Below are 14461 nucleotides of genomic sequence, written 5' to 3'. Positions count from 1 at the left end.
CAATTACAAGTGTTATAATCATATACCCCTTACTTCGAGATAAGTCTAAGTTATTCTACGCAGATACTTCATTAAATATATCAACTAATAAGTTACTTACCACGTTCGCCTCGCCACAATCGGCTGTACATTAATTAATTTAACGTTGAAGATACGGAAGCTTCGAACCTCTAACGCATTTGCTACACGCGTCCAAAAATTCAATTTTGTACGCCAAAGCTAATTTAAGACAAAGTTCGTGCTCGTTCGCGAAGTTTCTGACGTAAATATTTTTGCATTTTATCGAATCGTATTCTAGGTGCGTAATAAAAAGAAAGAATCAAATTTTCTGTTCAACGCGGAATCGTATAACAAAGGACCAAAAATGACAGTTAGCCTGCCATCGTATATTTACTCTCCGTCGTGAATAAGTTGTACAAAATTAATTTGCCTGGCAACCGGTGCGAAAATCACGCACCAGTGTAGTGAACTTAGAATTTACAACCCCGAGGAAGAAGAATTTCACGTTGTTCGACCGCGACCCAACAATAAATACCTATCCTGCTACTCGTTTTACGACGATGCGATTTGCATAGAACGTAGCTCGTTGTTAAACGAGATCTTACTGCAGTTTCTGGTTCGTATTCCATGTCTAATTTCATTTCACGCACCGAACATTGTGACACTCTATTATACATCGACCTGTTTATTACGAGCCGATTTTCTAGCCTATCGTGCATCGATCGTTTAATAAATAGATTATATAACAATCTGCACTTGATTTAAAGTCATTACAAAATATAATGAAAACAAAATCAAATTTCTGATAAAAATTAGAGAATTATTCGCCTCTTAATCGCTACTAATTCCTAAGAACGATTAGTTTACGCGATATAAAAATAGTAGAGCAAATCCTTTTGCTTCGTGTACGAAGACTGTTGTTAAATTAGTTAATACGCAGACAAATATCCGCAAATGTTTGGAACATAGACAGTCAGAACTCGAGGAGGGTCTAAATTAATGCGCGCATCAAATTCTCCTGCTTTGCACGTAAATAAATCACTTGAGCTAATGTCGCTATTAGAGTACACTTATGAGCATTAGGGATCATCTTCTCGAAGTACGGGAAACTTCTCGTCTCTGTTCACGAGTCGACATTCTCTGAAGGCTCCTTCTCTCCTAAACCGGCTGTCGGAGGTCTTGATTGAAACATCTTCAAAACTAACCCCTTCGAAGGGAGGAAACTAGTGCCGGATGTCAAAATGAGGGGCAAATTACGCATGAAGGATGGATGGAGGCGAGACCTCCGAGGATTGTTTCAAAATTGATCGAAGGAAGTCAGTGACAAATAAATCTATTTAACGTATCAATTGCCCTTTCATGTCATCGTTCATCGTTCATTAACCGATTCTGTAGAGCTTTGTTTTTCCTTTAAGAAGAATTATTAAGGAAATGGACCGATGATCTTTCCCTGAATAATGTAAGAAATGTGATCGCGTATCTTTTCAAATTTTTTCATTTAAATATTTAACAGATTTTAATGTTTTTTAATATTTCGTACTTACATCGTAGTGAGAAGTCGACTAGTTTGTTTGCATTAAATTACCATCAACTGCTTAAAATTCGTTTATGACAAAGTATGCCATTTTTATTGTTATTATTATTGTCTTTATTATTTTGTTTTACTTATACCTTTTGTAAGAGTCAAAATAGGAAATGAACGTAATCGTAATGTAGAATTACGATCTATCGAATTTGTTTATGCATTTTAAAAACAGAAATAATAGAAAATTGATAACACTTAAGGGGAAGAATTTGGAGGACTATATGTGCTAGCAAATAACATACCCACTATACATATTCATTTCATATATTATACATATAAGGTTGCGAGAATGGAATAATAAGCAAACGATCAGAAGAGATGAGAACTTAGAATTAAACAGCATTCTATTAGAATAGTATTATCACGGAAACATTCGCTACCACTTTTATATATAAAACTAAGCAAATACTTGCAAAGTAATACATAAATCTATTCTCAAGAGTGCCTAACATAAAGAGGATTCTAAGTTTTGTCTTACACTCGTGGGACCTGCTGCCTCGACGCACAATAAAGGCTTTGACTTTAACCTTTGGATCGCCCATGTTGGTTGAAACCAGGTTTTCTACGTTGTTACTTACTATGATTCCTATCTATCTTATATGAAATTTCTATAATTCGTATCTGTATCAAAATATCGATAGATCTTTTTTTAAAAATGGAAACTATATCTTTTTCACAAAAATAGATTCTGAAATTGGTCCAAACTTATCGAGGAACCAATATAACAAAAATCTTCACACATTATTTTTTATTCAATAAAATTGATAAAGTGTACATGAATTTATTTTTGTTATAAAAATAGCGTGTACATTCCACTTTCCCTTAACGAGAAAATAGTTAATAAAGAAATTAATTTCAGATTCGGATATTGAAAATCTTCTACAATCAGAGTTTTAAGCATCAATAACAATTGACAGTTTTATCTGAAGTTTGCTTACGACAATTTATCAATTTCCGCTTCCTAATTCGTCGATTTTCGTGAAAGAATAAGGAAGACGGTTCTTTAACAGAAATTCGCAAGAATTGGAAAAGAGTCGGTCATTGATTTTCAATCGTATAACTCATTAGTCGCGAAACTTTTTTATACGTATTTTACGATATAATTTTTCTAAAGGTAGTACCTATTTTATTTGAGTCGACTAATAAAACTTAAACATAGAGAAAGAACATTCAGCAGTAACTAACAGAAAATTGAAGATACTCGAGTAATGAAATTTAACACTGCTTTATGTTATAATTATGAACGATTACTTTCTAACATCGGAATTTAGTGTTTTTACGGTAACGTAGCTATATATTTTACCCAGAACTCAACCAATTGTCGTGTACGTTTTAATACGTCACATTCAATCAATTAAATATTTACAATTAATTAATCAAATTATCTTCGAGTACTAGTTTTAATCGCGAAAATTATTGGCGGCGCATTGAAAAGGTTTTTATTTAACCTATTGTTGCTTTGTACTATAAAGACCTTAATTTCGGTGTCTAGTCCGTTAAAAAAGCCACTACCGATTTGTTCCTAAAATAAAACCGCGATGAGGATATCATATTCATTTATATAATTAACACGTTGAAATTATAGCGAAATAATGGTCACGAGAAACGAAATTTGCATTTATTTCTGATACCGTGGAACATTAATAAATGTAATACTAAATGCCAGAGTTTGATCTAGTTTTATTAGATGCATTAATTAATAAACAATCTTGAACAAATATCATTATAATGGAACCGCATTTTAATATTCAACTAGTATTTCCATCACACGCAGCACAACAAAATGGTTTCGTAGTTTAATGATCACTCGCTGTAATTGCCATACATATTAACTTGTTTGCAGCGTGAGGAGTCGGCGAGTTTATAGGGATTATTAAAACCCATTAATAGTTAAATTAGCGTGTTGTCATGGAAAAAGCAATTATAAGTCACTGAATTCAAATCCTATGCAATAATGATACCTAACAATTTATTATTGATCAATTTGTAATAGATTCACAACTATCGAATAACGCCACATGCTTTCACTGAGATTAAAATTCATGATGAAAGAGATAACAATCGTTGTTGAATACATCGTATCCAGTGGACAATTTGATCGAAACACGAACAACACGACATGACAGGTAACATTGTGTGACAAATCGAAGAAATGGCAGATACAACTCACCTTATGCTGACAACTTCTATTTCTGTTAACTTTTTGTCACGTAATGCCTATGAAACTGGAAAAGCTTCGAAAAACTGCGAATTTCTACGAAACTTCCTCTATTTTTTAATTAATTAAAAAATACTGACAATCATGTGACAATTGCTTTCCAGCATGTTTAAGTATATTTGTCGATAGAAATAAATTCGTAAAAGTCGTATTTTTATTTGCATAAATTCATAAATAAAGATTAACATACATACATACTGAGTAAATTGTTCATTTTATATTCTATTAACGAAACAACATATACGATACCGGATCCTTTGTAACCCAGCGTGTAATACTATGTCTTCTTTAAATCTCGAAATCTACACACCGCAAATATTTCCAATCGATCTCCGTCCGATTCATTTTTCCGAAAGTACTCAGCCTTATTCAAACATTTCCAACAAATACCCCGGGCGACCATATTCAATTCCACCACGAATCGCGTTCAAAATTGCTACCTCCAGCTTCTTTACACAGTACATTTTTCACCGGTGCACTTGATTATCTTTCATTTCTTATCTAGCCGAAATTACCAACGGGTAAATGTACATGTATGTATACTTTTATTACTGTGGTAAAAATATTGTCCTCTATTCGGAAAGAGAAACAAGACATTAACTAAACCAAACCAAGCCAAACCGGGCAAAGTAAAACGAAAAGGAAAAGGAAAAATAAAAGCTGGAAGTGAAGTGTACCTGGCGGCTAGCTAGTGTCTACACAATAACCAGTGGAAACGTACCTACGTACGTGTACGGGGCCACGGGCAACGCTTTCATGAATTTCATTCGCCGCTCCGTCACGCTGCTGGCTCCCATTCCGGCCAAAAATTTCCGGAGAGGCGATGCGAGAGACCAGGGGAATGCAAATTCAGCGACAACTTTAATAGCCCGGATTATAAAATAGATCCAAATTCAAATTCGCACGCGTGCGTAACCCCAGTTGCAAATTTAAATCTTCCATTATGCCCGCGTTCGCAGGCGAAAGAGGCACGGTAAGCTTGTTACTGTTGCCCGATGGGAGAGTTAAAAGAGGTGGCGAGCCAACATACACGGACAAACACTCACAAACCTTACACTACCGCTTAAAAGTATATGGACACATGCTCTTTTTTGACACGGTGTAATTTAGTCACGAAAACACAGGCGGAAACACTCAAGATGATTTAGAATGTTACGATGTGATAATATTATATCGTTAAGAGTTACTCGGCGTAAAACAATTGAAATTTATAAATGAAACGTAAAATTATGGCGTAGCTTTCCCATATCAGCAGCTCATCGATGTACGGATAAAATAGACAAGATTTTACCGAATTGCTAATATGGGAGTGATTCTAACAATAATATCTAAAATATGTTAACGCTTCGACGAATCGTGTACTTAATTGTAATATGCTGTGGATAAAGTGTATACATAGCTTTATATATATAGCTTTTCATTCTACAAACATATAGTAAATATCGCTAGTTCGCCATTAATTCATATAGTTTTATATTACATAAACAGAGAGTGAGTTAGAAGAAGGAAGAGAAAAGGAAATCTCTCTCGAAAAAGGTGAAAACCACGGTAACGAGTGTGCAGTGTACATAATAAATGGAAATAATAAATTTCGAATCGTCCTTTGAGACAGGCGCATGAAATTTCGTAGAAATTCCGGTTAATTGCTGCACTGGTCGGTTAATGGAAGAGTGGCTTGGAACAACGTCAGCTAAGCTACAATTAGCCCCAGATTCGAAAATGACGCAGAGAATGGGAGGTTTCGTTGTGAACTAAAATGCCGTATTTCGCGGATCAAAGGAGCCAACGTTAATGTCAGACGACGCGACCATTTTCATCGGCCCTTGCCAACAGCCACATTCTACGGGAGAGGCGAACATCTCGCGCCATTTACGTTTAATTAAAGAGCGCGAAACGTGTGATTCCACCTACCCCTTGTTCGGTGAAGAACCGCAAAATATTGTGTACTTTGTGCGTGACGAAGTATATTCCTTCCTATATTCATATTTTATATATGTTAGTTTCTAAAACGACGTAAATTCACAAATGCTGCGGACACGAATATTCAAATCGGTGGAGTCTGTAGGAAGTAAAACGAAATATTTTGCATAATTCATATGTTTGAAGTAAATTTGGCTGACGCGGATGTACATTGTTGTAAAACCGTTTGTTTGATATATTTTATCGAAAGGACAACTTAAATAATATATATGTATTGATTAATTAACGAAGAAAAAAAAATATGAAGGTTCTTTGTAATTTACGACTAAGATCTTTCGGTAATAATCGTTTTCTTCGACGTTTCTCTTCACATTTATGGTTATTCCTAATTGTAAGGCTGATTCACATATTTTATAATTTATTTTATAATTTTACGATTTTTATGATCCACAAAAATAATTTTCAAAATAGTCGAACGCTTAGGAACAAACAGTATTTGTAATCATTCTTCATATAATATACAATTGATCTTGCCTTATTTACAAGCGACTAAAAACTAATTAATTTTACGCTTTATATTTTTCGAACAGATTATTTAAAATATCTTTTATTTTATTCGTTTAATACAATGCTTCCTACATTATCGCATTATTCGTGTACTAATTAGGTATAATTTTCATAACAGTGTATCAAACTGTAGTATATCACTTTAATAAGATATTATCGTTGTTGTTGTTATTGTTATTATTATTACTACTACTACTATCACTATTATTATCATTATTATTATTATTATTATTATTATCATCATCGTTACAACGCATTTCAAAGTATGCGCTACAAAATTATTTCAGACTATATTAATCTGACGCAAAATGTTACAAAGCACGAACTCGATCCATTGTGCAAGCCGTACAGATAAAGTTTCGTTGACGTTCAAAATAATTTTGCTTTTATTATACTTGCATCACATTTCTGTTGCTCCATCGTACAAAAATCTCGCGTCTACGTCGCGAATCGCGATATTACTCGCACAGAGCAACTGCTTTTCTAGTCGGTAATTTTTATTCTTTCGCTTTTGAAACGTGTTTGCGATATAAAACGAGGCCGAGGTTTTCGACCTTCCGCGAACCGCAACCATAGAAATTCACAGAAGTTTTCGGCCACGTAATACCTAAAATTTTAGGAATTCTGCGACTTCTCTAGAGTCGTCTCTTCCTTTAAAAATATCGTGGCTTCATAAATGTGCAACGGACAAACAACAAGTCTCCCGTGAAGAATCTCCGAGAAGATAATACATATACCTATGTATCTTATTTGTAGATATACGTATACATAAAACGGGAATAACCCACGTTTTAAGAACAAACGTATTTTTGTCTTCACCGTATGACCGTGCACAAGACACAGGCAAAACGACGAATCGGACCGTCCGTTATAATAAATACTACAGAATCTGGACAATTCTTCGTGCAAAAATATCTCTATACTGGTCAAAGTAGAGAGTCCGATCGAGTTTGAATTGTTTAGGACCATCAGATTATGATGGAAATGTTTTAAAACTTAAAATACTATAATTAATAACATGGATATATCAAGATAAATATGACAGTGTTACAATGTTCATTCAAATCAAACCTTTTGTCTCTATAAACGTCTATACACTATATTCTATACGCAAAACGCTTCGTTATTATTTTCTGTAAGGAAAAATATTTGTTGCACATTTAGTTAGCTCTTTTGAGGGATTTATTTTTTCTGTATTTATTAGAAAGATTTAATATTACGAAGAATCTCCGCGCAAATCTCAAATATGCCAACGATTTCTAACATATATAAATAACCACACGACATCTCTTTCGAATTACTAATCAAAACTTGACAAATTTTCTCGACACGCGACGAAACCAATCTTATGGAGTCAGGTGAAATCACCACCTGATTTCGACGGAGTAATTCTCGTCCGACGGTTTTCCTTCGTTTACCAACGCAAGTAGATTCAAGTTCAATTAACGGCAAACCGCGACTACGATCCACACCGCGAACGCAGCGCGAAAAGAGTGAACGAACGAGTACACGAGGAAACTAACGAGAATTAAAGACTAATTGCGAGCGCTAACCCACCTGAGAAATGTCTCGAATAAATGAATCGTTTTCTAATTATTTTTGCCTATGGCCGGCTTCGCCATTTACTCTCTCGATTCCAGCGGGCAACCGCTTCTCTTTGTCCTGTGGCACGGATATCCTCTTTTTATTCTCTTTTTGCAGTCTTCTCTCCCTTCTTCTTCTTGAATCCCCTTCATTTTATAGGTACAATATCTTTTACCGTGGAACGTACATTATCCTCCATAGGTATATGGACATTTTGGTCGATTTTTATTAACAACACTTTACTAAGGACTACTACAAATCTACACGAACATAGAGTAATATTCAGCGAGAAAAATTAACCTAACCTTTTATAATCAACTAATATATAGTTATAGTAATTATAATTAACTTATACAAACCTTTATATTAATTCAAAACTTAAACTCAATTCGAAAGACCCTCTTCTGTCTTATCTGTAACGTGACCAGACGAACTGAGTTTAATAAACATTAAAATTAAAAAGATCTTGCATTATAGGCACCAATCTTTTTATTCCATACACTGCTTCCGATAAATTTCTTCTACTTTCTATATATATTTTCAGATATGTTTCATATTTTACCAACATTTAATAAGTTCTATCATATGCCGTGTCCTGTTACGGTATTAATGATATCTTAAAATGTTTTGTACATGTAAGAGTGTTCTAATACTTTAGCGAGCCGCTGTGTGTTTCAGCTTACTTTCTTAGACACATGGCACGGTATAAATACGAGAGGAGGAGTTGCTTAAACGCTGCTCCTTCGGATAGAAAGAGAGAGCGAAAAAGCTTTGTCTTAACAAAGAACATCCGTTGTCGTGATTATCGAATAAAAGAGCTGCTAGTTCATAGATAACTGCAGGCAACGAACGAAATTAATTAACGACGCGTGTATCTAAGACACGATACAACCAGCGACTTAGTCCGTGCGTACTCTAGGAGCAACAACGCTACCAGCAACACGGACTGGCCAACGTTATCGGTGTTGTTACCTAATTTCGTGGCGTACGCCGCGTTATACCTGCGTCAGACTACTTCCTTCGGTATAAATTTTCCTGTAAGTCGTTATAAACTAGCCACAGTGATTGCTTCGTTATCGTGAAGAGATTATACCCCACGGCATTTCTTTTCTTACCTTCCAGTCATCCGATTGTCCTTATTCCGGCTCCTTGTTTAATACCTCTTTTCTTCCACTTCCTATTCTTCTTTTTTCTCCTTCCTCTTACTCTTTCCCTCTATCCTCATATCTTTTACGATCTTGTTTATATCGTTTGTTGGAATTGAACGAATTTATTAGGGAAATTAATAGAACATCGTTTTAAATAATTTATTTATATTGAAAAAACAACACAATCGTGTAAAATAGAATTCTGAATATGAAAATAAAGGTAGGGGATTAGAAATAAAAGTAAAAATAGCAGCCATTTTTCTATAACTTGAGTAAACTGACGAAAATCAATTCAAAATCAAATCATTTTTCCGTTTCCAAAGTAAAGCAATATTTAGTAAGCATTTGGAAATATTAAAAATTTTGCTTTATATAAGTTTGATCCCTTTTAAAAACAAAAATTTGCTAATTAATCTGCAAATTTTACTTCTACAAAATTTATACACCTGCAAGATACTCAGAACGATTAGAGGTGTGTATCATCTTTCCTTAAAAATTTTTTGACAGCAAATTTTATTACGTTCTTAAATGTACAAAATGTATTTGTTACTTACCTCTTGTATTTCAAAATCTTCATTACGTTCGTATGTTTTTTTCACTTATAGATTCATACGTTTTAGATGAAAGTTGAATTATTAAAATTTTCTATTTTTGAACATCGAAAAGCGATTGAAGCGTTGCGGAATGATTCGAAAATTGAAGTAGGACACATATGGTAGGCAGTAGAGGCGTGGTCTGGTTTTCCCGAAATTAGGAACAGGTGCAATATTTCAATATTGGATGCATGCGTTTCTCACGCTACATGATCACGCGCAAAATCGCGCGTTTGATGTTTTGTGTATTAGATGAAAAATGGTTTTCATCGTTCTATACTTTTCTATAAATTGTGTAAGAACTCTGTCCAGATAATTCCTTTTTAATCCGAAAAATACAATTTCGATGAAATTGTTAAATTAGTGACTGAATTTTAGATGGATGGACAGTTTTTTTCAGCTTTGCGGTCTTAAAGTAGGATTTGCATTACAATTTCTAAAAACCTCTCAATATTGCATATTATTTATTATTATAAACATCTACAGTTATTATCAGCGACAGTCTTTCCAAGTTCTACCTTCTTCCTTGCTTCTTGACTCTCTGGTTTTCTGCAACTGTGGCTGATTTTTAAAACTAACGATACTAACAAAAAGATTGGAACTCATGTGCAAATAGATTTATAACGCATCAAAGATGATAACCAATAGTTATCGTTGATTAATATCGAATGACTATGTATTTACTTTCTTAAGAAACATTCATATAATAAGAGAGATGTCCTCGTCTTCGAATTAAGCGATAACGAGAATAATATATGGTCTTGATAAAGGTATCAGCCGCGTTCGAAGTCAAATAATTTGATAAGCATTATGCATTAGTATCGAAACAACTTATGGTATTAAATTTTTCACAGTCTCAAAATACGCAATTGATGAACACGATTATTTGAATTTAGTTTCTCTCTACTATCTTTATCTCAATTTTAAACAACTTGCATCGCTGATGAATAGTTAAGCAAACGTGGCAATCGTTATTCTTCTAGCTAATTAAAATAGCGATTGAATTTAATAGAATCATGCCGAAATCATAAAAAATGTCAACCAACGACATCATCCAAATTTGAAGAGTCAAGATGTTATATGCAATTTTAATATAAATAACTTGATTCGAAATTTTGCAATATAGTGTTTATATTTAGAAGTCTAATTTTTTTTTACTTTGATAGTTAGATTATACATTTTAAGATGAAGGTAAATGTTCGTTTATAAATAAACAATGTAATTTGTCATTTATCATTTATTATACCTATTATTGATATGAGAGTACATCTAGGACAGACAGGTATACCGCAGTAACGCTAAAATATTAATTAACATGTCAAATTAGAAATGCTTTTGACTGATTGACATTAATACATTAACAATAAACTGTCAATTCCGATTGTTCATTTCCGGTTATTACTGAAATTGGCAGGTACTTATTGTACCGATAGAAAAGTGATTGTGCATGATGAGTGCAATAGATAACAATTTCCCAATTATATTATTATGCAGTCAATGATTATAATTCGCTAAATATAAACTAATATATACAATGTTTATTTAAGTTTATTATAATTATGTACAGATTAAGCAGAAATGAAGATACATATCGGTCTACTATCAATTTGATATTTCCGTTTCTTCCTCTTAGATAAGACAATAGATTTACGTACATGTATAATACTTATCATTAGGTCCGTAGTACTTAATGTAATGCGTATAAAATTAACGCAGCCTCGACCGGATTAGTACCTTGGATATCTTTTATTGCAGCGATTACTTGAATACTAGTAATATCTTTATCGAATAGTAGACAACCAAGGAAACATAATATCGGATATTTTAGATATTTCATATATTTTTGCATTTTACGTATATTCTGCACATTTGTTCGTCTCTAAATTCCCCATAAATTCATAAAAATGCCATTACTTTCCTTATTCCAACGAACCAAGGAACAGATTTCTTATAACAGAATCGATCCCTTTAAAATTTGTCTCCCAAATACCCGCGTCTAGCATATACGAAGCGTCTACAGATCCTGTGAAACGCGCAGCCAACGAAACGCGTCGGGCTTATAAAAATTCATGGGAAGGATAATTCAGGGATCGAGAGGCAATTTTACGGGTTCATATTCGTGGGCAAAAAGTCGCCGCCGTTGCTGCGGTGTTGAACCGGTGAGGCACGCGTTGTGAATCGAGGCGGTGATCGAGCGAAATTCTCATTAACGCACCGTTGCAAGCCGCACACTCTCACCGTCCCGACATTCCCCATAAGACGGAGTACAAGCGGTCGAGACGGCCACACGATATTGCCACGCCGCGCGGAGGACACGGAATTCCTTGTACCGGAGATGTTCCATCGCATTAATTAGGAGGGAACACGGGACGAATGCGAGCGACATTCGCCACTTTTCCACCGGCGTGACCGGTGATCATAACGCGACACCACTATTGTACGTCGTCCCTTCGTGCACACTACCGCACACGCTCGGATGCAACCGATGTAGCAGACCGTGCTTTATTACAAGACCACGTATAGTTGTATACAGTATAGAGTAACTTCGCTGCTTCGATTACATGAGCCGAATCATGCAATTGAAGTCGACCTCGTATTCCGTTCACTCGAGTATCGGCGACTAAACAAGTAAATTTTCAGAGTATCACGTATAGCGAAAAAGAGGCTAGAAAATTGTAATTTTGATACAGTACATAAACTAAGATTGATAATTTTATATTTGGTCGGTCGATATTGCGGTGATGATTTTAAAAAAGGATGTTGTAAACTGTAAGTATTTCGCTTATTTCAATTATGGAATAATTACGGATTCTGGAAAAAATAAGTTGACATTGGAACGCATATCGAATTTTGCACACGCTCGGTATTCCAGTGGAATTGCCGATACATTCCCTGTTTGAAATGCAAAGAACGAAACATCAAAACGAACCGATGAGTTCTTTTCAGGTAAAAATTGCAAATTCATTAATATCGTTCGTACGCGTTAGCGTGTTCACATAGACATAGAAATTAAAACGTTGCTTTGAAACAGCTAGCGAAATGCTATAACACACGCACCTCGTTGTACTTGATGCTACCACCGTGGCTGTTCGCTGGCATTAATTTAAAAGTTCCAACGAAAACAGAGTTTCCAAGTTTTACAGCGAGTATTGGAAAATATGAAATCGGCTGAAGTGTTAATGTATCGTAGTTCTTCGTTCTCGCCCGAAAAATCTGTCGGGTTCCTTAAAACTTCCAATCTGACTTTTACCTGATGAAAGCTCTTAATTCGTTTCACATCAGACAAAAGCGAATGAAAGAGAATAGAACAAAGATCATTGATGAACAGACAGCGGAGATTTATGCGTATTGATATTTCTACGAATACGATTAAGAAGACGCAACTTGCTTAAAAATGAAAAAATGAAATTCCACGAAACAAAGAGCAGAGAAAATTGATGAAATTATATCAGATAAGCTTCGATCGAACCTTCGCTAAAATGTTCAAAATTTCAAAAAGTAGAATTAGCTACTTCGACCTGTGTATGGCTCGAATATTTCGAAAGTTCTATATTTTAGATATTTTTGGAAATTGTTATAATTAATTATAAGTTTTTGGAAGTTACATGCATTCTGTGTATTTTTGCATCTTCGAGTTTCACAGAAATGCATAAAAATCCGCACTCTATTTGTAAAACTTTCCTAACAGAAAAAAACTAAGTAGGGAAGAGAGCGTTCTCGAACGCTTGGATCGGGTGATTAACATTCGCGTTAACGTGACTAGAATCGTCTAAAAGGTAGATGAATTCGTTAAAATCATTAAATGTAATCCTCTTGCGATTCGTTTCTATACGGTTGCGAGATCTTGATGGTCGCCATGGACGAATTGCCGTTACCTGTACCTTTCTCCGCAGCTGGTCCCCACGTCTTCTTTGGTCGAAACAAACTCCAGTCCCTCTGCGGACAATTAAAACGAAAGTTAAATTCTTTGAACAATCGCTAGCGCCGGGCTTTATGCAAACAATTCGAGTTGGCATTCTCCGAGCTCGCCGTTTCAACTGCACGCTGCTAGCCATTGTTAGCCAAATAAAAGATTCCACTGATGTTATCCAAGGGGCGTGTTTTTTGTAAACGTTTAATCTGATCTCTTAAAACCATTCGAATGTTTCTTAAAAAATACTGTTGGTAGAATAATAATTTAATAAGTATTTAGTATTAGGAGTATGTTTTAAGAGTATTGTTCGAAGAAGTATCCACTTTGAAGAAGATAATTTCAAGAGCTATAGCAATCGAACCTAGGCTTCCTTAGATAACGATTTTGATTATCTCAAGAATCGCAACGATAGCACCGTATCTAAAAGATATTCCAAAGAAAAAGATGATATTCAGATTTTAAAGATGTAAAGATTTTCAATTGTGATATGAAAAATAATTTCATTAAAATACTTGCCGAAAGTAAGAAAATAATCTTTTCTGGCGAGCAAGAGCTAAGAGTAAGATGTTGCGTCTATTAAAAAAGTTCGTCCAAGTTGTTGATTAAGTTCAAAGCATTAACATCTAACTGTAGCGGTCACTGCATGGCGAAAGGAGAGACATCGCAGAGATTTTCTGACTGGCACGCGGGCTCATATCTTCCCGAAGCTTGCAAGTAGTTTGAAACTGTGCGGAGAGTCGAAAACAAGAGAAAAGGAGATAAGAGTAATAGTAAATTTATCGAGTAAAACAAAGCGGAAGCGGTCAAGAAGAGGTCAGAAGTACGGCTGAAATAGGTTCGATCCGTACGATGGAGCACGGAACGAAACTTTTCGTTTCAAAGTACGATTACCTACGTACCGTGGAAAAACTTGTATTAAGACATTTCAAAGTT

At 34.8% G+C, this 14461-nt stretch overlaps 1 protein-coding gene and 1 long non-coding RNA gene across 21 annotated transcripts in view; one reads left to right on the top strand and one right to left on the bottom strand.

Annotated features, from left to right (window-relative positions):
• Nucleotides 1-14461, top strand: part of LOC126924473 (uncharacterized) — a 105837-nt gene that overhangs the window by 52149 nt on the left and 39227 nt on the right. The gene's annotated exons all lie outside the window — the stretch shown is intronic.
• LOC126924470 (sodium- and chloride-dependent glycine transporter 1-like) overlaps nt 10835-14461 on the bottom strand; it is a 30859-nt gene continuing 27232 nt past the window's right edge. For both annotated transcript variants that reach the window (XM_050738995.1, XM_050738994.1), the window contains exon 10: nt 10835-13551. In XM_050738995.1, coding sequence (XP_050594952.1) covers nt 13414-13551 — 138 coding nt within the window. In that variant the 3' untranslated portion in view covers nt 10835-13413. The remainder of the gene's footprint in view (nt 13552-14461) is intronic.

This window comes from Bombus affinis, chromosome 14, assembly GCF_024516045.1.
Source record: "Bombus affinis isolate iyBomAffi1 chromosome 14, iyBomAffi1.2, whole genome shotgun sequence".
Classification (NCBI taxonomy): Eukaryota; Metazoa; Arthropoda; class Insecta; order Hymenoptera; family Apidae; genus Bombus; species Bombus affinis.
Note: the sequence above shows the minus strand (reverse complement) of the source record. Positions and strands in the feature narration are given on the sequence as shown.